Source organism: Staurois parvus, unplaced genomic scaffold, assembly GCF_062004578.1.
Source record: "Staurois parvus isolate SC_StPar_1 unplaced genomic scaffold, SC_StPar_1.0 ptg000283l, whole genome shotgun sequence".
Taxonomy (NCBI): Eukaryota; Metazoa; Chordata; class Amphibia; order Anura; family Ranidae; genus Staurois; species Staurois parvus.
In genome coordinates this window covers 7,092,018-7,118,289 of record NW_028318079.1, presented here as the reverse complement: position 1 = coordinate 7,118,289, position 26,272 = coordinate 7,092,018, and the positions used below count along the sequence as shown (strand labels likewise).

At 44.9% G+C, this 26,272-nt stretch overlaps 1 protein-coding gene across 1 annotated transcript in view; it reads left to right on the top strand.

The window, feature by feature from the left end:
- IL17RC (interleukin 17 receptor C) overlaps positions 1–26,272 on the top strand; it is a 124,598-nt gene that overhangs the window by 66,540 nt on the left and 31,786 nt on the right. Inside the window, exons 6-12 of the mRNA XM_089682064.1 lie at positions 64–175; positions 1,225–1,269; positions 6,705–6,838; positions 9,199–9,258; positions 11,542–11,599; positions 16,164–16,345; positions 22,185–22,238. Of these exons, the coding sequence (XP_089538190.1) occupies positions 64–175; positions 1,225–1,269; positions 6,705–6,838; positions 9,199–9,258; positions 11,542–11,599; positions 16,164–16,345; positions 22,185–22,238 (645 nt within the window). The remainder of the gene's footprint in view (positions 1–63; positions 176–1,224; positions 1,270–6,704; positions 6,839–9,198; positions 9,259–11,541; positions 11,600–16,163; positions 16,346–22,184; positions 22,239–26,272) is intronic.

Sequence of the window (26,272 nt, the reverse complement as noted above, 5' to 3'; positions counted from 1 at the left end):
CTAATTTTTTTTTTATGTTGCATTTCTCACAATACGTTAATAGAATTCGTTTTATTTTTTTAGGGTTCTCTTGTGTATAACTGTATTAAGGTACAGCCAGGCGCTGAGATGAATATCACATCATATTCCTACCCGAGGTACACCAAAATCCTCAGCATAAGTCATGAAGTGCCAGGTAGGTGACTCCTTTGTATTAATGGATGTTAACACCTCCCCGCTCCGATCATGTGACCGCTGTGATTGGCAGTCACAGTGGTCACATGATTGGAAAGCTCCCAATCACAAGTAGGCATCGGGACATTTGGGACGCTTATATGCGGCCTCTTGGTGTTAAAGCCCACCTGCCGAGAGGCCACAATTATACGTACAGCCGGCGAGAACAGGTTAAGCAAGGGCGGGGTTTATAATAGAAGGGCGCTCTTAGTCCATCCCACTCGGATCCAGGAACAGTGCTAATGCTGAATCCCATAGTACAGTTACTCTCAAGGGTCCTCAAACTGCCCAAAGGTTCAGTTTATTGTCCTTCAGACCTTAGGGGGCCAGGCTGTGGCTAGTGGGAGTAGAAAATGTCCTTGCATCAGTGCAATAGGAGTAAACAATGCCTCATCTTTGGTATCAGGGGAGGAATTGTACTCCATCCTTGGTGTTAGGGGGAGAAATAGCGCCCCATTGTTGGTGTCAGTGGGAAGAATAGTGCTTCATTGTTGGTGTCCGTGGGAGGAATAGTACCCCATTGTTGTTGTCAGTGGGAGAAATAGTACCCCATTGTTGTTGTCAGTGGGAGGAATAGTACCCCATTGTTGGTGTCAGTGGGAGAAATAGTACCCCATTGTTGGTGTCAGTGGGAAGAATAATGCTCCATTGTTGGTGTCAGTGGGAGGAATAGTACCCCATTGTTGGTGTCAGTGGGAAGAATAGTGCTCCATTGTTGGTGTCAGTGGGAGAAATAGTACCCCGTTATTGGTGTTGGTAGGAGAAATAGTATTACATTGTTGGTGTCGGTGGGAGGAATAGTACCCCATTGTTGGTGTCAGTGGGAAGAATAGTGCTCCAGAATGACTTGAAGTTGAAGCTCTACCGCACTCTGAAATGTGACCTACAAAGGATCGCTTTTCAGAGGGGAGGTAGAGACTGTGTAAATGAAGCCTATAGGTCACTAAAAAATGTTTCCTTTCCCTTCATCCCGGTTTTTGGCATTGCACTAACTAAAACTTATTTCAACAGGCTGCACTAAGCTGGACCAGCTGGACAATATATCAGTGTGTGAAGGTAAGTCTGGGGTTTTCTAATGGTGTTAAAATTCCATTTTAAAAGTAGAAATTTGGCAGAAAACGTCCTATTTAGTTTTGAATTAGGAAAGGTTAGAACTCCTGTTTTTTCCTGGTTGCCTAGTGGGGAAATTTCTCTTCACTTCCTGTTGTATTACTGAAACAGGGACTGTTAACAAATCCCAGCCAAGTAGGGCAGCAATAAGATCCTGATAGACGTTCCCCCCACTCTATCCACAACCAAAAAATGATATCATTTTGGACAGCGTCCAGCTTTAAACTCTTTGATTGGACGAGGTGGTGACGTCATAATCTTTAACAAAGACAGGGTCACTTTTCCAAATGTGAAAACCATTGTTACAATGTATCATCCCCTTTTTTTTTTTCTCAGTGAATACAAGGAATTCTCTGATTGGACAATGTGGAGAGGCAGGGCGGTGACATCACACTCTTAACCTCATCCATTCAGAGAATGCTTTGCAATAATTTAGAAAAGTGGCCGACCTGCTGTGTTCAGAATGCAGCAGGGCAGCCACTGGGCACCAGAGCCGGAAGCCAATGGAGATCACTGGAGTAGCTGTGTCTATACAGCAATTTTCAGCTTCTAGAGCAGGGGTCTCCAAACGTTCTATACAAAGGGCCAGTTTACTGTCCTTCAGACGTTCGGGGGGCCGGACTGTGGCCATTGTAAGTACACAATATCCCGGTATCAGTGGGAGTAAACAATGCCCCACCTTTGGTGTCAGTGAGAGATTGTGCCCCATTGTTGGTGTCACTGTGAGGAATTGTGCCCCATCATTATTTTCATTGGAAGGAACTGTGTCCCATCATTGGTGTCATTCGGAGGAATTGTGCCTGTTTGTTGCTGTCAGTGGAGGAAATTATGCCCCATTGTTGGTGTCAGAGGATGAAATATTGCCCCAAGGGCCGTATAAAAGCAAGAAAAGGGCTGCATCCGGCCCCCGGGCCACAGTCTGGAGATCACTGTTCTAGAGGATCCCGCAGGTATGAGAAATACATAGTTACATTGCTCCAAGCTGGATCAATGAAACCATGTAAATATTGCCATATCTGGAATTCTTCTTTAACCCCTCACCTACCGGGCACTTATACCCCCTTCCTGCCTACCGGGCACTTATACCCCCTTCCTGCCTACCGGGCACTTATACCCCCTTCCTGCCTACCGGGCACTTATACCCCCTTCCTGCCTACCGGGCACTTATACTCCCTTCCTGCCTACCGGGCACTTATACCCCCTTCCTGCCTACCGGGCACTTATACCCCCTTCCTGCCTACCGGGCACTTATACTCCCTTCCTGCCTACCGGGCACTTATACCCCCTTCCTGCCTACCGGGCACTTATACTCCCTTGCTGCCTACCGGGCACTTACAGTTGCAAGAAAAAGTATGTGAACCCCTTGGGATTACGTGGAGTTTTGCATGAATTGGGCATAAAATGTGCTCTGAACGTCATCTAAGTCACAACAATAGAAGAACACAGTCTGCTGAACATAATACTACACAAACATTAGATGTTGCCATGGTTTAATTGCACATAACATGTAAACATTCACAGTGCAGGGAGGAAAAAGTATGTGAGGCCCTAGCTTAATGACTTCTCCCAGAGCTAATTGGAGCCAGGAGTGAGCCAACCTTGACTCCAATCAGTGTGATGATATTGGATGTGTTGTTGACAACTGTCCTGCACTTAAAAAACACACACCTGTTTTGGGTTTACTGGTTTCAAGAAGCACTGTCGCGCGGTTAGAATAGGACGACGTTATATGACGTCCTCCCAGAACGAGAGAACCACCTTGCGCCCGTCATTACACTATATGGCGGGCGGGAGGCGGTTAAAGTGGTTTTGAGCCCTAATATATGCCTAGTAAAGTGACTGCCCTCAGAAATGAAACAAAGTCTCCTATATAAGTTGTACCTGTTTATCTGCAGTATTCGCTTTTCTATAGAAATTCAAAGTTCAAAATTTAGATAGCTTGGCTGAACTTTCAGAAAGCAGGGGACGGGGAGCTGAATTTACTCTCTCCAGAGCTCAGTGAGAGCTGATTGGAGGGAAGAGGAACACCCCCCCCCCCCCTTCACACAGCACAAAGGAACAGAGCTGAGGCTGTCAATCAAAGTCTATGTGCTGCAGCTCCCTCCCCTGTCACTAGTGATGGGTCGAACACCCCCGTGTTCAGTTTGCGGTCGGACGTTCGAACCTAATGAACGTTCGATGGCGAACTTCAAACTCAATGCAAGTCTATGGGACTCGAACTTGTAAATTCAAAAGTGCCCATTTTGAAGGTTTATATGCAAGCTATTGGCCATGAAAGGGGTATGGGGACAGGGTATTGCCCTCAGGGACATGGATCAGGGAAAAAAATATTTTAGAAAAGAACCGTTTTTAAAGGGGCAGTCATTTTTTATTGCCTAAAGTAAAAAAAAAAGAAAAAGAAAAATGCCTTTAACCACTTCCCGACCGGCCGTTGTATATAAACGGCCGGACGGTGGCACTGCAGGGTCGGGTGGCCGTCTATAAACGGCCTCCCCGCACCCTGCTTGTGCGCGCTCCCTGGGAGCGCGCAGCACCGCGATCCGGTGCCCGCTGTGTCCTCCGGACACAGTGAAACACCGATCGTCGGACGGGACCTCTGTACGAGGTCCTGATCATGTGATCACTGATTGGCCAATCAGTGATCACATGCAAAGTAGTAAGCAAGATGTCACTTGTGACATCATTGCTTACTATGTGTGAAATCTGTGAATGATCACAGAGGTCACATGGTACAAGGCTATTCACAAAAGCCTTGTACCATGTGACAAGTTGTGACCAATCACAGCTCACTCTGTATTTCTCAATGAGTGCAGGAATGCACACAGAGAGAAAGAGAAATTATTGCTTTTACATCCTATATGGGTGTAAAAGCAATCAGTGTAAAAAAAAAAAAAAAATCTTTATCACCCCTCACAAGTAGTACAGTGTCACCATGGTGACACTGTACTGCTAGGGTGACAGTATGTAAAAAAAAAAAAATAAAAATAAAAAATAATAATATAAAAAAATAAAATAAAAATGTAAAAAAAAATGTTAAAAATTATAATTTTTGCTTATAAACCAATTTGGATTTTTTTTTTTTTTTACTAAAAAGATAACGGAATAAATTTTGGCTAAGATTTATGATGAAATATTATTTATTTGCAAAATTTTATAAAAAAAAAACACTTTTTTTAAAAATTTTTGGACATTTCATTTACATAGCAAAAAAAATACAAATCCCAGTGGTGAATAAATACCACCAAAATAAAGCTTTATCTATCTAAAAAAATGGTAAAAAATTCATTTGGGTACAGTGTTGCATGACCGCGCAATTGTCATTCAAAGTGTGATAGCGCTAAAAGCTGAAAATTGCCCTGGTCAGGAAGGGGGTAAAAATGTCCGGTCTGGAAGTGGTTAAATATCATGCCTGGGGGTCCCCTTACACTACCTGCAAAGTTGCACATCTGTACAGTGTATAGAACCTGCTGGAGCGGGACTGACATTTTTTTTTTAAAAATGACATTTTCATTTAAAAAAAATCACCGTGGCCCCCCCCCCCCCCAATCCATGCCAGGCCTTTCAGGTCTGGTAGGAAGGTTAGGATGGACCCCACAGTAATTTTTTTTTTTTAAGTGCGTGGGGTTCCCCTCCAAAAGCCCTACCAGGCCCCTTTAGGCCTGGTAGGACTTTAAGGGGAACCCCACCCCAACAAAATTGGGGGGAAAAGCGTGCGGTCCACCCTTAAAGCATTACTAAACCCACAACAGTAAAATCAGTCTGTATATGCACTAAAGCATGCTTGTTATACTCACTGTGGAACCTAAGGGGTTAATCCTCAGCACTGTGTAAAATGGCCATTTGATCCTGTCTCTGATCCTCCCCTTCTTCAAGTATCCACTCATCTCCTGATAAAACAAACTGAACCATAGCCATTCTGCACATGCTCAGTTTGGTGTGTATTGCTAGAGAGGTTGTTTTTTTTCTTGGGAGGGTGCATGTGATCAGCACACGACCAATCAGCACTGTCCAGACAGAGGTCAGGGGTTCTGAATTATCCTAGAGCAGAAAGAAAACTCCTCCTACAAGCTTTAACCACTGATAGAAGTCACAAGACTGCTCTAACTGCTGATGAGAAAAGGTTAGCAGTTTATATTTACTAAAATTATTGCATTTCCATGTTGTGTGTACTGTGGGAGAGCAGATATAGTGAATGCAGGGTCCGGGGAGAGCAGATATAGTGAATGCAGGGTCCGGGGAGAGCAGATATAGTGAATGCAGGGTCCGGGGAGAGCAGATATAGTGAATGCAGGGTCCGGGAGACCAGATATCGTGAACGCAGGATCCAGGGAGAGTGAATGCAGGGTTCGGGGAGGCCAGATATAGTGACTGTAGGTCCGGGGAGACCGGATATAATGAATGCGAGGTCCGGGGAGACCAGATATAGTGAATGCAGGGTCCGGGGAGACCGGATATAGTGAATGCAGGGTCCGGGGAGAGCAGATATAGTGAATGCAGGGTCCAGGGAGACCGGATATAGGGAATGCAGGGTCCGGGGAGACCAGATATAGTGAATGCAGGATCTTGGGAGAGCGGATATAGTGAATGCAGGGTCCGGGGAGACCAGATATAGTGAATGCAGGGTCCAGGGAGACTGGATATAGTGAATGCAGGGTCCGGGGAGAGCGTATATATAGTGAATGCAGGGTCCGGGAGACTGGATATAGTGAATGCAGGGTCCGAGGAGACTGGATATAATGAATGCAGGGTCCGGGGAGACCAGATATAGTGAATGCAAGGTCCGGGGAGACCGGATATAGTGAATGCAGGGTCCGGGGAGACCGGATATAGTGAATGCAGGGTCCGAGGAGACCAGATATAGTGAATGCAGGGTCCGGGGAGACCAGATATAGTGAATGCAGGGTCCGGGGAGACCAGATATAGTGAATGCAGGGTCCAGGGAGACCAGATATAGTGAATGCAGGGTCCAGGGACACCGGATATAGCGAATGCAGGGTCCAGGGAAACCAGATATAGTGAATGCAGGGTCCAGGGAGACCAGATATAGTGAATGCAGGGTCCGGGGTTTAGTAACACTTTAATTCCTACAAGACCCTTGATCTGAGCACAGGCCTGGCAGGGAAGGAAAGAGGGTGAGCATGATCGAGTGTCCCCTCTCCCCCCTCCCTGCGGCTTACCAGGCCATGTGCCCTCGCCATTGGGACGGTGCTGTGCTCTGGACTGAAGCAAGTACACACCATAGAAGAATATGCTTTGTTCATGTTTCATGCCACAAGTTTACAACCACTTTAAGTGTTTTCTTTTACTTCTTTGTACAAAAAAAAGTATCTTTTGAACCTTTAAGAGCAACTAACCAATGATTAAATCATTTTCATTTTCAGCCCCGGTCCTGGACTTTGTCAATGAATCCAACGAGACCTCGGTGGGAATAGTTAATGGGACAAACAGACGGAAAATCCGTGTTTGGGTTTTCTACAATTACAATAAGAACAGTACCTACAGCAACACAACTCTGGTAAGTATTCCTTCATTACTGCTTGGTAAACGTTCCTGTAGGTATTTAGTTTTGCCCTATGATAGAGTACAGCAAACTGCTCACAACATCAATACAATCCCATGTTCATACCGCTGTCGGTGCAGCCATATGCTAGGGCCACCTTCTGCTTTGGCACCCAGCCCCACCCCCACCCCCACCCATCCACTTTTGTTGCATCCAATGAGAGCAAACGTAGTAGATGCTCTGCCAGTCTCATGGAATAGCTGGATAATAGGTGGGATGGCCTTGGCACTGTAGTCAGGCTGATAAGTTAGCTTTAAAGCAGCCTTTTTTAACATTTGTACCCCCAAGGAACACTAGAAATAATTTTTAGGCCTAGAGGAACCCCTGTTAAATCAATTCATCGAGAGTCAGTCAAGAATGTCCCTTACATTGGTGGTCAGTGAGAAGAATGCCCCTTACTTTGGGGGTCAGTGGGTAGAATGTCCCTTACATTGGGGGTCAGTGGGTAGAATGTCCCTTACATTGGTGATCAGTGGGAAGAATGCCCCTTACATTGGGGGTCAGTGGGTAGAATGTCCCTTACATTGGGGGTCAGTGGGAAGAATGTCCCTTACATTGGTGATCAGTGGGAAGAATGCCCCTTACATTGGTGATCAGTGGGAAGAATGCCCCTTACATTGGTGATCAGTGGGAAGAATGCTCCTTACATTGGTGATCAGTGGGAAGAATGTCCCTTACATTGGGGGTCAGTGGGAAGAATGGCCCTTACATTGGGGGTCAGTGGGAAGAATACTCCTTACATTGGGGGTCAGTGGGAAGAATACTCCTTACATTGGTGATCAGTGGGATGAATGTCCTTACATTGGTGATCAGTGGGAAGAATGCCCATTACATTGGTGGTCAATGGAAAGACTGTCCCTTACATTGGGGGTCAGTGGGAAGAATGCCCCTTACATTGGTGGTCAGTGGGAAGAATACTCCTTACATTGGTGATCAGTTAGAAGAATGGTCCTTACATTGGTGGTCAGTGGGAAGAATGTCCCTTACATTGGTGGTCAGTAGGAAGAATGTCACTTACATTGGTGGTCAGTGGGAAGAATGCTCCTTACATTGGTGGTCAGTGGGAAGAATGTCCCTTACATTGGGGGTCAGTGGGAAGAATGTTCCTTACATTGGTGGTCAGTGGGAAGAATGCCCCTTACATTGGTGATCAGTGGGAAGAATGCCCCTTACATTGGTGGTCAGTGGGAAGAATGCTCCTTACATTGGTGATCAGTGGGAAGAATGCTCCTTACATTGGTGGTCAGTGGGAAGAATGTCCCTTACATTGGGGGTCAGTGGGAAGAATGCTCCTTACATTAGTGGTCAGCGGGAAAAATGCTCCTTATATTGGTGATCAGTGGGAAGAATGCCCCTTACATTGGTGATCAGTGGGAAGAATGCTCCTTACATTGTTGGTCAGTGGGAAGAATGCCCTTTACATTGGTGGTCAGTGGGAAGAATGGTCAATAATTTGGTGGTCAGCGGGAAGAATGCTCCTTACATTGGTGGTCAGTGCCCCTGTGCTCCTCGGGCCCTCCCCCATGCTCCTTCCCAGCAACTCTTCCAGGTTTCCTCCTCCTCTCTCCCTCCGGCTGCTGTGGCTGATCTGTCAGGGATCTGATCTCTGTACAGAGCTATTCCTCTCCATTAATTCTGTGCTGCTGAGGATGCAGAGAAGGAGATTGAGGGCTGTGAGCTCAATCTCCTTTCTGTGCCCCAAAGGTGAAACATCAGAGGTCTGTTTAGACCCTTGATATTTCACCAAAGCACCCCCAACGGGGCTCCTAAAATTTAAAACAAAATAAAATTGTAAAAAAAAATTGTAAAATAAATAAAATAACAAAAAAAAATCCAGTGACACAAGTGGCAGCACTACCAGGGTCACAAAGGTCGCACTCGCAACCAGGCCCTGGCGTTATGGCTTGAAGGGAAGGGCCCCGACCAGGGGTCAGCGGGGCCCTTCATGGTTTCTTGCATTGGAGCCCTGAAGGTTCTAGTTACGCCACTGGGATGGAGCTTAGCTGGATGCTGCCTGTGCCCTTGGAGAATAGGGTCAGACTAGGTGAATATGGGCATAGGGGTTTGACCAATTGATTGATCAGCCGTTACATTACAAACTCTGAGCTCATCATTACAAGGTAAGTCAATGAAACCGCACGGGACATATCCAAGGTGTACAGATCCACTGATACCTAGTAAAACAATGAAAACATTTGGAAGTGGCCAGTACGTTTACCACAGCAGTCTTGGCTTTTTTCTGCTTTCCCCTTATGACATTATATGATGACCTGTTGATCCTGCCAGGAGACACTTTATTATTTCTTTTTGTCCAGATTGGGGAGATGCGACATTATATTCCGCAGTCAGATATTGTCCCCTGCATGTGTATCCAGGTAAGTCGCTGACCTATACCTGACACTTATTTATACAATGCACTTAGGCCCCTTTCACACGGGCGTTCCATTTTTTTCATCAATTCAGTCATGCTTTTTCCAAGAAATAACGGATCAGTTCACATCAGTTTTCATCAGTTTACATCCACTTTTTCATCCGTTATTCACCAGTTTACATCTGCTTTGCATCCGTTTTTTTCATCCATTTTTCATCAGTTTACATCAGTTTATATCCGTTTTTCATCCGGTTTTCAGTTTACATCCATTTTGCATATGTTTTATTTGCATCCGTTTTTTATCAATTTACATCCATTTTCATCAGTTTATATCAGTTTTTTCATCCATTTTCCATCGGTTTACATCCATTTTTTAATCCGTTTACATCCATTTTTCATCTGTTTACATCCATTTTTGTTTAGTTACATCCGTTTTTCATCAGTTTACATCCATTTTTCATCATTTTACATCCGTTTTTTCATCTGTTTTTCATCAGTTTACATCCATTTTCCATCCGTTTCCATTTATTTCTTCTGTTTACATCCATTTTTGTCAGTTTACTTCCATTTTTCATCTGTTTACATCCATTTTTCATCAGTTTATATCCGTTTATCATCCGGTTTTCAGTTTACATCCATTTTGCATCTGTTTTTTTTGCATCCGTTTTTTATCAATTTACATCCATTTTCATCAGTTTTTTCCAAGAAATAACGGATCAGTTCACATCAGTTTTCATCAGTTTACATCCACTTTTTCATCCGTTATTCATCAGTTTACATCTGCTTTGCATCCGTTTTTTTCATCCATTTTTCATCAGTTTACATCTGTTTTGCATCCGTTTTTCATCAATTTACATCCATTTTCATCCGGTTACATCCATTTTTCATCAGTTTATATCCGTTTTTCATCCGGTTTTCAGTTTACATCCATTTTGCATCTGTTTTTTTGCATCCGTTTTTTATCAATTTACATCCATTTTCATCAGTTTTTTCATCCAGTTTTCATCGGTTTACATCCATTTTTTAATCCGTTTACATCCATTTTTCATCTGTTTACATCCATTTTTGTCTAGTTACATCCGTTTTTCATCAGTTTACATCCATTTTTCATCATTTTACATCCGTTTTTTTCATCCGTTTTTCATCGGTTTACATCCATTTTCCATCCGTTTCCATTTATTTCTTCTGTTTACATCCATTTTTGTCAGTTTACTTCCATTTTTCATCTGTTTACATCCATTTTTCATCAGTTTATATCCGTTTATCATCCGGTTTTCAGTTTACATCCATTTTGCATCTGTTTTTTTTGCATCAGTTTTTTATCAATTTACATCCATTTTCATCAGTTTATATCAGTTTTTTCATCCATTTTTCATCGGTTTACATCCATTTTTTAATCCGTTTACATCCATTTTTCATCTGTTTACATCCATTTTTGTCTAGTTACATCCGTTTTTCATCGGTTTACATCCATTTTTCATCATTTTACATCCGTTTTTTCATCCGTTTTTCATCGTTTACATCCATTTTCCATCCGTTTCCATTTATTTCTTCTGTTTACATCCATTTTTGTCAGTTTACTTCCATTTTTCATCTGTTTACATCCATTTTTCATCAGTTTATATCCGTTTATCATCCGGTTTTCAATTTACATCCATTTTGCATCTGTTTTTTTTGCATCCGTTTTTTATCAATTTACATCCATTTTCATCAGTTTATATCAGTTTTTTCATCCGTTTTTCCAATCCGTTTTTCATCAGTTTACATCCATTTTTTAGCCATTTACATCCATTTTTCATCTGTTTACATCCATTTTTGTCCAGTTACATCCGTTTTTCATCCGTTTACATCCATTTTTCATCAGTTTATATCCGTTTTTTCATCCGGTTGTTTTCAGTTTACATCCGTTTTGCATCGGTTTACATCCATTTTCCATCCATTTCCATTTATTTCATCTGTTTACATCCATTTTTGTCAGTTTGCATCCGTTTTTCATCCATTTATATCCGTTTTTTGTCCATTCCGTTTTTTTAACAGAAGAAAAATGGGGTTTTCTTCCGTTCAAAAAAAGGATGTTAACGGATGCGGACATTAATGGATGTAAACAGATGATCATCCATTTACATCCACTAGTCCTTAGAAATACATGGGGGTCTGTTTTTCATCCGTAAACGGACATACGAACGCCTGTGTGAAAGGGGCCTGAATCTGACTTTGATTGGGAGATCCTCATATGATGGAATCTTCAGACAAACTGCAAGCGTTTCTGTTTTTTCGCCTTTGGCAGGCCTGGTACGGTGATCTGGTGGATGCGTTTAGAACCATGCTGTGTCCATTTAGGAACTGTAAGTTATTATCCTTTCCTTCGAGTGTACTTGCTATACTGCCATACATAAGTCATTGCATAACTGCTATTGCCTGGTACTGCCAAGACCAGCACCAGAGTCTGCCCACTGCCTGACTCCTGCAAGCTGTACTAGAGCACAATGCTGCAGAGCTTTGCCCTAAAGCTGGCCATACACTATACAATGTGATTGTACAACATCCTTTAGATCTGCCATCAACTGTGTAAGCAAGAGCTTACCTGATTTAAAACTGATTAACCACATGCCGCCCAGCCACTGTATAAATATGGTGGCAGGGCAGCACGGGCAGGCAAAACCACGTTTTAAAACGTGTGATTTGTAAACAGGTAGGGGGCGCGTGCGAGGTGCACCGCTGCCCTACCTGTCCTGCCGATCACAGCCGCAGATGTCAGTCGCCGGGTCACAGCCGGTCCTTACCGGCTATCTCCCAGCGATCAGCGGCAATCAGTGACAGAGAGCAGGGCTGCAGTAGCTGTGCTGTCTGTCACTTCCCTGACAGCTCCAGGACAGGTGAGGTGATCTGGACAGAAGAGTTTCTCCAGATCAGCCGTGTCCCCTGCAGTATACACCCCCCCCCCCGCCCCCTAGTAAAACACTCCCCTCACACAGTTAACCCTTTCCCTGAAAAATAAAGTTAACCCCTTCCTCCCCAGTGCCATTAGTACAGTGTCAGTGTTTTTTTTTTTGCACTGATCACTGTATTCGTGTCACTGGGGATGTCAGTGACCCCAAGTCAGTTCCCCCCCAGTGTCAGAATGTCCGCCGCAGTCCTGCAGTCCCGCCATAAGTCGCTGATCGCCGCCATAAGTCCCTGATCGCCGCCATAAGTCCCTGATCGCCGCCATTATTAGTATAAAAAAAAAACTAAAAATCCCAGTATCTTTCCCGCCATTTGTAAACGCTATAACTTTCACGTAAACCAATTAATTTACACGTATTGGGGGTTTTTTTTAGCAAAGACATGTCGCAGAATACATTTTGGCAGAAATTTATGACTAAATTTGATTTTTTAATTTTTTTTTATTGGACATGTTTTATAGCAAAAAGTCCAAAATAGTGTTTTTTTTTCCTCAAAATTGTCAGCCTTTTTTTTATAGCGCAAAAAACAAAAACCGCACAGGCGATCAAATACCACCGAAAGAAAGCTCAATTTGTGGGGAAAAAAAGGATGTACATTTAATTTATGTACCGTATTGCATGACCGCGCAATTGTCCGTTAAACTAGCGCAGCGCTGTATAGCAGAAAAATGGCGTAAATTGCAGTATCTATACCATAGATTGTAGACGCTATAACTTCCACACAAAGCAATCAATATACACTTATTGGGATTTTTTTTACCAAAAACATGGAGCAGAATACATTTTGGCCTAAATTTATAACCAACTTTGAGTTTACTATATATTTTTTATAGCTGAAAGTAAAAAATATCGTTTTTCTTCAAAATTTTTGGCCTTTTTTTTGTTTATAGCGTGAAAAATAAAAAGCGCACAGGTGATCAAATACCAACAAAAGAAAGCTCTATTTGTGTGAAAAAAAGGACGTAAATTTCGTTTGGGTGCAGCATTGCATGACCGTGCAATTATCAGTTGAATTAATGCAGCGCCGAGTAGCAAAAAGAGGCCTGGTCATTAAGGGGGGTAAATCCTCTGGAGGTCAAGTGGTTAAATAGATAGTTTTGGTGAATCTAAAGTAGATTGCACAGAGATTGTATAGTGTATGACTAGTTTTAAACTAGCACCTTTTCAAGGGGTCAGGTAGCAACGACCTGGGAACAGCCAGTATGTGACGGAGGAAAGGCAGGACAGAACACACAGAGAGGATGACAGATGCACAAAGCTTTATTGAGACAAACAGATGGCAGTCCTTCAATACGTTGGGTGGCAGAGAGGGTGGATTTGCCACTAAATGGTAACGAGGGTCACAGCTATAATGTCAGGTTCTCTGTAAAGTGGACCTAAAGTCTAACCTTAAGTAGCCCACAGATGATTTGATTTTCTTTCCTTCTACCAAGGGTGGAAGGAGAGAAAATTGCTCGATTGTGTTGATGGGGGAAATGCCTCCTGCAATGCTATTGTGCTCTGCCAGCAGGGGGTGTAGAGAGCCTTTCCAGCTGGCAGAACACAATGATTACTGCTTGCAGCTATAGTCGCCGGCAGTAATCGTATGTGTAAAGTCTGAAGGGCTGATTGTACCCAAGTCAATCAATGGATCAACCTGGGTAAAATCAGCCTGCTGATACATAGATCAAATTTTTCAATCTACATATGGCGGGCTTACTATTTTACAGCCCTGCACTTACTTAAAGCTCCATTCACACGTGCGACTTTACATTGTGACTTTGATGCAACTTTAGATGGATGCGACTTGGATGGGACTTTGGCTGTTATTTTAACCACTTGCCCTCCAGAGGATTTATCCCCCTTCCTGACCAGGCCATTTTTTTGTGTTAATCTGACAATTGCGCGGTCATGCAACATTGTACATAAAATAAATTTACATCCTTTTTTTCCCACAAATAGAGCTTTCTTTCGGTGGTATTTGATCATCTCTGTGGTTTTTATTTTTTTTGTGCTATAAACAAAAAAAGACTGACAATTTTGAAAGAAAAAACTGTATTTTTGACTTTTTGCTACATGTCCAGTAAAAAAAAATTTAAAAATAAAATTTCTTCATAAATTTAGGCCAAAATGTATTCTGCTCCATGTCTTTGCTAAAAAAATCCCAATACTTGTAAATTAATTGGTTTACGTGAAAGTTATAGCGTCTACAAATGGTGGTATATATACTGGAATATTTTTTTTTTTCTTACTGGTATCAGCGACTTATTACAGTGGGACTGCGGCGGGCATTCTGACACTGGGGGGGAACTGACTAACTGCCACTGACATCCCCAATGACACCAATACAGTGATCAGTGCTAATAAAAAGCACTGACACTGTACTAATGACACTGGGCAGGAAGGGGTAAACATCTGGGGCAATCAAAGGGTTAACTGTGTGTTGCAGGGGTGGACTGACAACTCATGGGGCCCCCGGGCAATAGGGGATCATGGGGCCCCTGTGCACTTGCCCAAACTCAAAAAAGCCTATGAAAAAGGTACCAGGGGCATCTCATGGGGCCCCCTACTGACCCCGGGCCCTCAGGCAGTGCCTGAGTTTCCAAATGGTCAATCCGCCCCTGGTGTGCTGTGTGTGTTTTACTAGGGAGACATGCTGCTGTGCGGAGAGATACAAAGCAGCATGTCCATCCTGACAGGAGAGAGATCTCTGTTTACATACAGACCTCTCAGCTCTGCCGATGATCACAGAGTCCCGGACGAGAATCGGCAGCTGGGACCCGGTGATTGACATTCCGAGGAGCCAATGGTGGCGAGGGTAGGGGGTGCGTGCGCCCCCTACCCAGAGAAACAAAATCACGTGTGTGTGTGTGTATATATATATATAATGTGATTTTGCGCATCCCTGCCACCCTGTAGCAGTACTTCTGCTATCGGGCGGTCGGGAAGCGGTTAAGATCCGACTTTTATGCAACTTTTGAGAGTTCATGTTGCAGTCTGTGGTACTCAAGTCACATGAAAGTTGCAGCAAAGTACGACAGGAACCTTTTTAAAGTCGCTGCAGCTTTAGTTTGCATGGATTTGAACGACTTCCATTAAAATACATAGGCTTATGTGTCCTATAAGTCGCATGACAAGTCCCACAAGTGTGAATGGAACTTTACAGCAACTGCTGGCATGGACGGACGCATTGCAATTCTTGCACAGCCAGGCAATCAGTAGCGGCTGACCACACTGGACCTACCGCCGGATTGCAAATCCTGGGACCAGTTCACACTTATGCAGTGAAATCTGCCTTTACCGTCCATGCTGTTTAGTGTGGATGGAGCAATCTGTGTGATTTCTTTAGTACAGTCTGTAAGTGTATGGCCAGCTCCCTTTCATCCATTCCTGCCCAGCCCCAGCATCCCTTTAACTGGCCTATTACACCCAGGGGCAGGAAGGTCTGTCTGATCATGTGACCGCTGTTAGTGGCTGTCACAGTGATCACATGATCTGGAACCTGTCCTGCCTGCTCCCGATCATTACTAGCCACCGTGACCTGTCTTTGACGGCTTGATCACTCTTCTGGGTGCACACAGCCACGCTGAACCTCTGCCGCCCATGGACACACCTGTGCAGAGTGTGGGTGTTAAAGCCCTCACTCTTTGCTGCCGCATTTGTGCGTTACATGGGCAGCAACAGATTAAAAGTGCATATTCCAGAGCCAAGTTCACACGTGGCTAACAAGCAGCACATAGGGATATAGAAAAATGTCTGTGGCTTCTTCCATCCTCCTCACCCCCCCTCTGAGCACATTTCCTGTTCTACATGCTCCCAGACACTGAACCTAAGGCATGTGCTGTATACAAAAGCAAATGATGATGAATCGGCCAGGTATGAGGAACAAAACAAAAGTTCATCTTTTACTTTTACAGAGGTGCCTCATTCTTTCAGAAATTTCCCTCTTGCTAAATAAATGTCGCTTCTGTTTTTTTTCTCACAGACTCGAAAGATTTAATTCTAGATAAAAGTAAACTTGAGGTGAAGTTCGATAAATTAGCTGTTTACACATTTCATGCACCTTGTAATGTTGTGGCGGAAGCTTCCTTGTGTTGGAAATCTGAATCTGAGAACCCTCCAGGATGTAGAGAGATCCCCAATACGAGGAGAAAAGTCTTCAGCCAGGTAATGTGTTCAGTTAGATGTACTACTGTGCAAGTGACCAAAACGTTTCCATTTTCTGGCTCCCGCTGCTATCAATATGCCCTGTGAGGAGAGAAAGAGCTGAGAGAGCCGCTGCTCTCGGGCACAGAGCTGGCCTCAGGTGATACACAGAAATGAAACAAATCCTCCTACATAAGTTGTACCTGTTTATCTACTATTCTCTACATCCACTCAAAGTCCAGAATTTTTACAGCTTGCCTGAGCTTCCAGAAAACAGGTTGTGGAGAGCTGGAATTACACACTACAAAGCTCGGTGAGGAGAACTTGGATAACTGATTGGAGGGAAGGGACACACCCTATTGACACAGCAAACAGGAGCAGAGCTGTCAATCACATGCTGTGTGCTGTAGATCCCTCCCCTGTCACCTTTTTTCTCCTGGTGTCAAAGAAATCTTGTCAGAACTGATTCATATTGATAGCATAGGAACAAAGCAGCAGACAGAAATGACACTTAGTGCTCTTACTCGAAACAAGTACACAATATAGAGGGGTATGCTTTGTTCATATTTCATGTTTGCGGTTTACAGACACTTTACAGTAAAAAAAAAACCTTCAGCCTTTGAATCACTTTAAAGGATAAGTTCACCTTTAGAACATGTAACATGTTCTACCCATATTTAGGGAGGAAGATGTAGCTAGGCAGCACAGTGGCTAAGTGGTTAGCACTTCCACCTAGCAGTACTAGGGTCGCTGTTTTGAACCCGAACCACGGCACTACCTGCCTGGAGTTTGCATGTTCTGCCTCTGCCTGCATTGGTTTCCTCCATATACTCCAGTTTCCTCCCACACTCCAAAGACATGCTGGTAGGTTAATTGGCTCCTGGCTAAATTGGCCCTAGTATGTGTATGTATGAATGTGAGTTAGAGACCTTAGATTGTACGCCCCTTGAGGGTTAGGGACTGATGTGAATGTACAGTATATATATAAAGCGCTGCGTAAATTGACGGCACTATATAAGTACCTGAAATAAATAAATAATGTTCCAGCCTCTGCCTTCACTCCACCGGATCGTCCACTACCCTTGACAGCTGACACGGGATTTTCTCCCTGCACTTGCTGTCAGAATTTAAACATGGTCACATGACCCGCACAGCCAGACCATTCGTTCAGAGAGTTCTATGAATGAATTAGGTACAAGTAGTCCTCAATGAACTATGAGGGTGCTGGTGAGCGTCCTCATAGTTCATTGATTCTTCCTGAAATTCAGTGACTGCCTGCCCCTATGGGAGGTACGGGCAGACAGATGACTGACAGTCTGTAGGAGCCTTGCATTGCACTCCTGAGTAGTGTTGGGCTGAATGTTCGAATCGAACATTGACTGGTCGTGTGTTCGCTGAACACATGAACGATACGGGTTCTTGGTGGGCTGCTCGACGGCCACGCCCCACAATGCACTGCACCCTGACAGTGCATTGTGATTGGTCAAAGCAATGCACCTGACCAGGGGCGGACTGACAACTCATGGGGCCCCCGGGCAATAGGGGATCATGGGGCCCCTGTGTCCTTGCCCAAACTCAAAAAAGCCTATGAAAAAGGTACCAAGGGCATCTCATGGGGCCCCCTACTGACCCCGGGCCCTCGGGCAGAGCCCGAGTTTCCAAATGGTCAGTCCGCCCCTGCACCTGACCACAGGTTAGGTGCAATGCTTTGGGCAATCACAGCACAGGATGATGTCACAAGGGGGTGGGGTTTACCCCGGCCCCTTATGACGTCATGACAGTATTTAAGAACTGTCATCATGGCGCAGCTGTCAGATGGAGGGAGCCAGCATCATGAGCGGAGCGGATTTTTTCTTTTTCTGTCTTTGGGTAGCGACGGGGCAGGCATCGTCATTGACGTTGGATCTACTTCGGGGGACATTTTTTTCATTTTTAATAAAGGACTTGTCAAAGACGGTCCCCAGTCCTTTTTACACTACACTTTTTTTGTGAATGGGCATTGTTACCATGTACCACATACTCATTCACATGGGGGGGGCTGGGATCTACTAAAGGGGGCTTCCAGATTCTGATAAGCCCCCTGCCCGCAGACCCCCACAACCACAGCTTAGGCTTGTGACGAAGAGGTTTCAAAATAGCTGTACCACTTTAATACTTTAGGTGGGTAGCCTATTGACAAGCTCAGAGATCCCACCTATTAAAAGGTGTGATTGTAAACCAAAAAAATGACATAACAAAAGAAGTAGTAGTTGCCGTGAGCCAACTACCGAAGTAGGTAATAAACACCCAAGCAATGTAGCCTATATGTAAAATCACATATTTTTATTATTCCCTTTTCTCCCAAAGGGAATAAAAAAAATATGTGGTTTTACATATAAGCCACATTGCTTGGGTGTTTATTCCCTATGTCGGTAGTTGGCTCACGGCAACTACTACTTTTGTTGTGGGGAAGAGGCCCTCGTCCCTCAGGACAAGGTGTTTTGGGGGGCCCCAAAGCACCCCCCCCATGTTGAGGGCATGTGACCTGGTATGGTTCAGAAGGGGAAGGGGGGGGGGCACTCGCTCGTCGGCAACACCGACGATTCTTTTTACATTCAGCTGTCAGTAAATTGTTTGTGTACGAAGTTCCTGGTCGAACATTCCATAGATTCTAATCTTCAACTGTGAACCGAACAGAGGGATGTTCGACCCATCACTACTCATGATCTGCTATGGGCAGCACAGTGGCTAAATGGTTAGCACTTCTGCCTGGCAGTACTTGGGTCGTTGGTTTGAATCCCAGCCACGGCACTTCCTGCCTGGAGTTTGCATGTTCTCCCTGTACCTACGTGGGTTTCCTCCTGGTACTCCGGTTTCCTCCAACACTCCAAAGACATGCTGGTAGGTGAATTGGCTCCTGTCTAAATTGTCCCTAGTATGTGTATGTATGGATGTAAGTTAGGGACCTTAGATTGTACGCCCCTTGAGGGTTAGGGACTGATGTGAATGTACAATATATATGTAAAGTGCTGCTTAAATTGACGGCGCTATATAAGTACCTGAAATAATGATCTTTTGGGAATGAGAACAGTGCAGCGTTGCACAATACTTTTTTGAAAAGGTCTGTGGTTCCTTTTTGGTGCAATTAGCTGCTACTGTAAGCGCTCGCTAAGTTTTTTTACCTTTTCTAATAATAATAATCTGCTGATCATGGTTGCAATGACTTATTGACTGCAGAATAAAAAAAAAGAATAAATTCAAATTTTTTTACCTGCAAAAAGATGTGCATTTATTAATTTTTTATAAAAGGTGAACTTAGCCGTTAAGGTTTACATCCACACAAATTCTTTTTTTCCTCTGCCTTTCTGTGTTAATTATACTGGAGGTTTGCCACTGCTGCAGAAAAGGTCTGTAAAATGGCGTTACACAACAGGGAGGCTCTATTCCAGGAATTGTTGGCGGGCTCCATTTGCATAGTATTTTTAGAGGTTTTCAAAATAAAATGGGAAAGCGTTTAACATAATTTCCCTCGCCCATAACATTATCGCTCTGGGCACAAGGAACATGTGTTGTCATTATTCTGTATTGGTGAGTAGGAAGGTACAATGCACTCTGATTTGCCGATCTGCGCTGTAGGAGATGCAGGCTTGATTAAGGCTACGATCGCAGGAGTGGCGGTTGAAACAGGCGGTTAATCTGCATTTTTTTTTTCACCACCCACGTGCAATGTGACATGGTGGTCACTCCAGTTTGTTCACATTGCTGACATGGGTTCAAGGTGAACAGGGAATACTGGTTCCATGCATCCCTATCACTCTACTGACATTATGCCTCTAGACTTTTTTTACTGCACCCCCAGATCAGATAGGCTAGATCTGGCCCTGCTTACAGTGGTGTTGAATGGGAAGAATGGTCCTTTCATTTGTAGTCAATGGGAAAAATGCTCCTTACATTGCTGGTCAGTGGGAAGAATGCCCCTTACATTGCTGGTCAGTGGGAAGAATGCCTTTTATATTGGTGGTCTATAGGGAGAATACCCATTGTATTGGTGGTCAGTGGGAAAAATGTTCCTTACATTGGTGATTAGTAGGAAGAATGCTTCTTAGATTGGTGGTCAGTGGGATGAATTCCCCTTATGTTGGTGGTCATTAGGGAGAATACCCCTTACATTGGTGGCCAGTAGAAAGAATGACCCTTACATTGCTTGTCAGTGGGATGAATTCCCCTTATATTGGGGGTCAGTGGGATGAATTCCCCTTATATTGGTGGTCATTGGGGAGAATATCCCTTACGTTGGTGGCCAGTAGGAAGACTGACCCTTACATTGCTGGTCAGTGGGAAGAATTCCCCTTACATTGATTGTCAGTGAAAATAATGCTTCTTACATTGGTTGCCAGTGGAAAGAATACTTCTTACAGTGGTGTTCAGTGGGAAGAATGGCCCTTTCATTTGTAGTCCATGAGAAGAATGCTCCTTACATTGCTGGTCACTGGGAAGAATGCCCCTTATATTGGTGGTCAGGGGAAGAATGACCCTTACACAGCTGGTCAGTGGAAAGAATGCCCCTTATATTGGTGGTCAGTGGGAAGAATGCCCCTTATATTGGTGGTCTATAGGGAGAATACCCATTATATTGGTGGTCACTGGGAAAAATGTTCCTTACATTGGTGGTCAGTAAGAAGAATGCTCCTTACATTGCTGGTCAGTGGGATGAATTCCCCTTATATTGGTGGTCATTGGGAAGAATACCCCTTATGTTGGTGGCCAGTAGGAAGAATGACCCTTACATTGCTGGTCAGTGGGAAGAATTCCCCTTATATTGGTGGTCAGTGAGAAGAATGACCCTTACATTGCTGGTCAGTGGGATGAATTCCCCTTATATTGGTGGTCAGTGAGAAGAATGACCCTTGCATTGCTGGTCAGTGGCATGAATTCTTCTTATATTGCTGGTCAGTGAGAAGAATGCCCCTTACATTGCTGGTCAGTGGGATGAATTCCCCTTATATTGCTGGTCAGTGGGATGAATTCCCCTTAAATTGGTGGTCATTGGATGAATACCCATTATATTGGTGGTCAATAGGAAGAATGTCCCTTATATTGCTGGTCAATAGGAAGAATGCTCCTTACATTGGTGGTCAGTGGGAAGAATATGCCTTGCATACAGAATGCCGCCCTTCCAGATGACTAAAAAGATCCCTAATGTTATACTGCTGGCTATTTCAAGTAGCATCAGTCCTGAAACTATCCAGGTACCAATAAATAGAAGGTCAATCAACCACAGCTCAAGGAACCCTTAGCAAACTCTGGAGGAACCCTGGGTGAGAATGACTGATGTGCAATGTAGTTTTCCAGTTGGACTTTCTTATATACCTTGGAAAATGAAGGAATGAGAGCCCCCTTACTGCAGGAGCAATGAGACTTCTGGCAAAATGCGGAGGAGTAGAGCCATGGCAAGTGGATGTCTTGCCACTACAAGAACCAAGCTTTCCAGCATCTTCCAAATATTAAATCAATGCTTTGGGGGGGTTCTGAATCTGTGAATGAAAACTATATAGTATACTTATAAAATGTGATCTTTTATTGTAAGGCAAATTCATAAGTCATTTTGATGAGATGATTTTTACAGAAGAAAGATTTACCCTCTGTTTGTTCCAGTATCTATTGCTGTCAGGCAGGAAGTGATGGGAAATGTGAAATCGTACTGTTGTCACCAGAATAGCTATAGAGGAAACAAAAAGTTTTGGCTTTAGATAAACTTTACAATAAGTAGAATCGCCATGTTACTAAGCATGGTCTCCACAGGTAATAAGTACAGTAAATGTGTCAAAATGTATTTTCCAGAAGGTAACCTTAATATTTCTCTGCTTTTTCTATATGACAGGGGACATATCAGATTAAGGGTCTGGAGGTGTGGCCCCCATCACTCTGTGTCCAGGTATGAACCATCTTTGTTATGTTTTCTGTCTGTTATTAATATTATTATTATTAAACAGGATTTGTATAGCGCCAACAGTTTGCTCAGCGCTTTACAATATAACGGGAGACAATAGAGCAACAATACAGTTCTATACAATAGGGGTAGGAGGGCCTGATCCTTGGAGCTTACACTCTAAGAGGGAGGGGCTAGTGGTAATAACTGCGGGGGATGGACTGGTAGGAGGAATAAAAGATTCCATTATTAGCTGAGGGCAGGATAGGCTTCCCTGAAGAGATAGGTTTTCGGAGATCACCCAAAAGTGAGCAGAGTAGGCGATAGTCTGATAAATTGGGGTATAGAGTTCCAGAGGATGGGGGAAGCTCTGGAGAAGTCCTGGATATGAGCATGGGAGGAGGAGACAAGGGAGCTAGAGAGAAATCCACTGCAGCACAACTGATTGGCTCATTTTACTGTTTCTCTCTCCCCTAGTCTGAGTTCTGCTGTACAGGAACTGCAAGAGGCTAATATTAAAGTGTTATTAAGCCTAGGACCCTGCATAAACTATACAGTATATGGTCTCCCCGGACCCTGCATTCACTATATCTGGTCTCCCCGGACCCTGCATTCACTATATCTGGTCTCCCCGGACCCTGCATTCACTATATCTGGTCTCACCCCGGACCCTGCATTCACTATATCTGTTCTCCCCCCGGACCCTGCATTCACTATATCCGGTCTCCCCCCGGACCCTGCATTCACTATATCCGGTCTCCCCCCGGACTCTGCATTCACTATATCCGGTCTCCCCGGACCCTGCATTCACTATATCCGGTCTCCTCGGGCCCCGCATTCACTATATCTGCTCTCCCCGGACCCCGCATTCACTATATCCGGTCTCCCAGGACCCCGCATTCACTATATCCGGTCTCCTAGGACCCCGCATTCACTATATCCGCTCTCCCTGGACCCTGCATTCACTATATCCGCTCTCCCCGGACCCTGCATTCACTATATATGGTCTCCCCGGACCCTGCATTCACTATATCAGGTCTCCCCGGACCCTGCATTCACTATATCTGGTCTCCCACAGTACACAGAACATGGAAATGCAATTATTTTAGTAAATATAAACTGCTAAATACCTTTTCTCATCAGAAGTTAGAGCAGGAAGGAAGGATAAAACCTTTGAAATCCAATTATTTTTCTATTTTTACTACACTATGCTGTGTTTCTGGTTTTCCCTTCAAAGGGCATTAATTGCTGTTGAGTATAGGGACTAAAATGATAAAATCTTGTCATAAAACATACCCAGTGTGATCTTTGTACTATGTGTTCAGCATCTGTATGGCAAACTAACTCATCTGTGACCAGCGTTTTGCATTGCAAGTATTCATTCTACCTTGTGAATATGTAGACAGATAACGAACACAGTTCCCCAGCTTGTAATAACTTGGTGGCTTTGTTTGAATGCACAGGACAGATAGGGGTGGTTTTGAGTGCAAGTAAAGAAATGGTAGAGCAAAAGCTATATCAGATGTAGCCACTGCTACTAGGCCCATGGTTTCCAAGAATGGGCCCCCAAGGATGTTTGTCTTGTCCATTCATTGCTGATTAGCTTGGGTTCAGGCTGGTCCAATAATCCAAATTAAAAGGTATGCGCTAATAACAAACTTATACAAAAGTGTATATCATCATCCAAAAAACATTAGTGTTTTAAATAAATTATAGTGTCCAAACATAAATTAGTGTCCAAAAAAAAATATATATCTTCAGTGACTTGAAACAATTGTGAGAAATCCACCACCAAAGGAGATTAAATGAACTCACCAGAGCTAATGGTTGGTCAGATTATAAACCAGCAACAGCGCTTGTGCTCTGGGAGCAATGAACCCGATGTCCAAATAGATATGGTGATGTTTCAGATACTTCCAGATAATAATAATCACAGCCAAACAACTTTGCAGCCCAAGCTCTTATGATGAACTTCTCCACTCTTTCTCATACCTCCATGAGAGCATATAGTATACTCGGGGACAAAAAAGAGAACATAATGGTGCAATACGTTTTTTTCATTTATCTCTTTAATAAAAAAGGTATAAGGAAACTCACAAACAAGGTGTCCAACAGACACCAGCTTCAATCGCAAAAAAGGGTTGAGATACAGTTAACGCTCATCGCAGATGACGTCGGTGTGACGAAACCGGTTGGGCGTAGCCTACATGATGTGGACGTTAGAGAGCCTTGCTGGTCTGTGCTGTATGGGAGAGATCTGCGGTGAGCGTTAACTGTATCTCAACCCTTTTTTGCGATTGAAGCTGGTGTCTGTTGGACACCTTGTTTGTGAGTTTCTGTCAGGGATCCCGGGTCCTCGGCGGTGCGCGCATGCGCAGATGGCCGATCTGTCCCGGCCGACGATCGCGGCGGCGGCCGCGCATGCGCAGTAGCGATCGCGGCCGCACCAATGGGAGAGCAGGGCGCTCTATTTAAAGCTGCCCTGTGCATCTCCAGGTTGCCGCAAGGTCTTGTTCCTGATTCTGTAAGTACGCTTCCTAGTTGCCAAACTCTGCCTGTTCTGATCTATGCTGACCCTCTCCTGCTCTGACCCCGGCTCGTCCCTGACCATCCTCCTGCCTGACCCTCTGTACCGCGCTGCCCGCTACCTGCTGATCCTGGCTTGTGACCCCGACCATTCTCCGCTTACTTCCCCTGTACCACGCTGCCCACACGATACCGACCCGGCTAGTCTGACCTCACTCGCTCCTAGCTGTCACCCATCCATCCCGCTCGGATCGGGATCTGGCATCCATCCATCCCGCTCGGATCGGAGTCTGCCATCCCATCCATCCGCTTGGATCGGACCTGTCGTCCCCTTCGCAGCAGGCTCATCCCGGGCACATACCCCCAGCGGGACCCCTCTACCACCGCCGGGGGTGCCCAGGGGCGCGACCTGGTTCCAGTCTTGCACCAAGTCCATCCCCACCATCAGGGGCCCTGGTGAAAAGGCAGACTGGGGCTTAGACTCCGCGTCCTGGGAAACCCCGTGCTGTGGACCACTAGAGATCCCGTTGGGGCGGAGCCTGACAGTACCTTGCGGCCATGACTGAGCCTGGAAGGGGAACGTCCCCTCTGGATGACATCTGCCGACAGATGGAGACCCTTACATTAGGTATTAGGGGTCTACAGGAGGGTTATACTAGCTTGGACAGTCGCATGCAGACCATAGCTACATCTACCGGGGGGTCTGGGGAACCCACTAGGGAGACACCAGGGTTGTTACCCGCACCTGAACCCCGTGTCCCCACACCAGAACGTTTTTCTGGAGACCGAAGTAGATTCAGGGCCTTTCGTAGCTCCTGTCAGCTATACTTTGACCTCCAGCCTCGGACCTTTTCCTCTGAATCAGTGAAGGTAGGGTTCATCATTGCCCTACTACGGGGTGGACCCCAAGATTGGGCCCACCGGCTCCTAGAGAATCAAGACCCGCTGTTGAGGTCAATGACGGTATTTTTTGAGGCTATGGCCCTCTTGTATGACGACCCGCTGCGCACCGCAACGGCCGAGAGGGCCCTATATACACTCAGGCAGGGTCAGCAGACAGTGGAGGACTATGCCGCCGAATTCAGGCGTTGGCGTAGTGACAGCCAATGGAACGAGGCGGCTTTGCACCACCAGTTCCGCATTGGGTTAGCTGAATCACTGAAGGACGAATTGGCCCGAATAGACATACCTAGTACTTTGGAGGCCCTAATAGCATTGACTATTCGAATTGACCGCCGGTTGCGGGAGCGCAGGCAGGAAAAGTGCAACCAAGGACGAGGACCAACTGAAACACCCCCTCAGGCTTCAACCCAGTTCCAGCCGGCAAGCCAGAATCAGGATGCTATGGATACACCCAAGACCGGGCCACCGGGAAGGACACGGCTGACACTTACACCTGAGGAACGCCAGAGGCGTCTTACCAACCATCTCTGTCTATACTGTGGGGGAGCAGGCCATGTGGTACGTACCTGTCCAGCCAAGGGGGGTAAGTGTTCCGCTGTTTTTTCTACGAT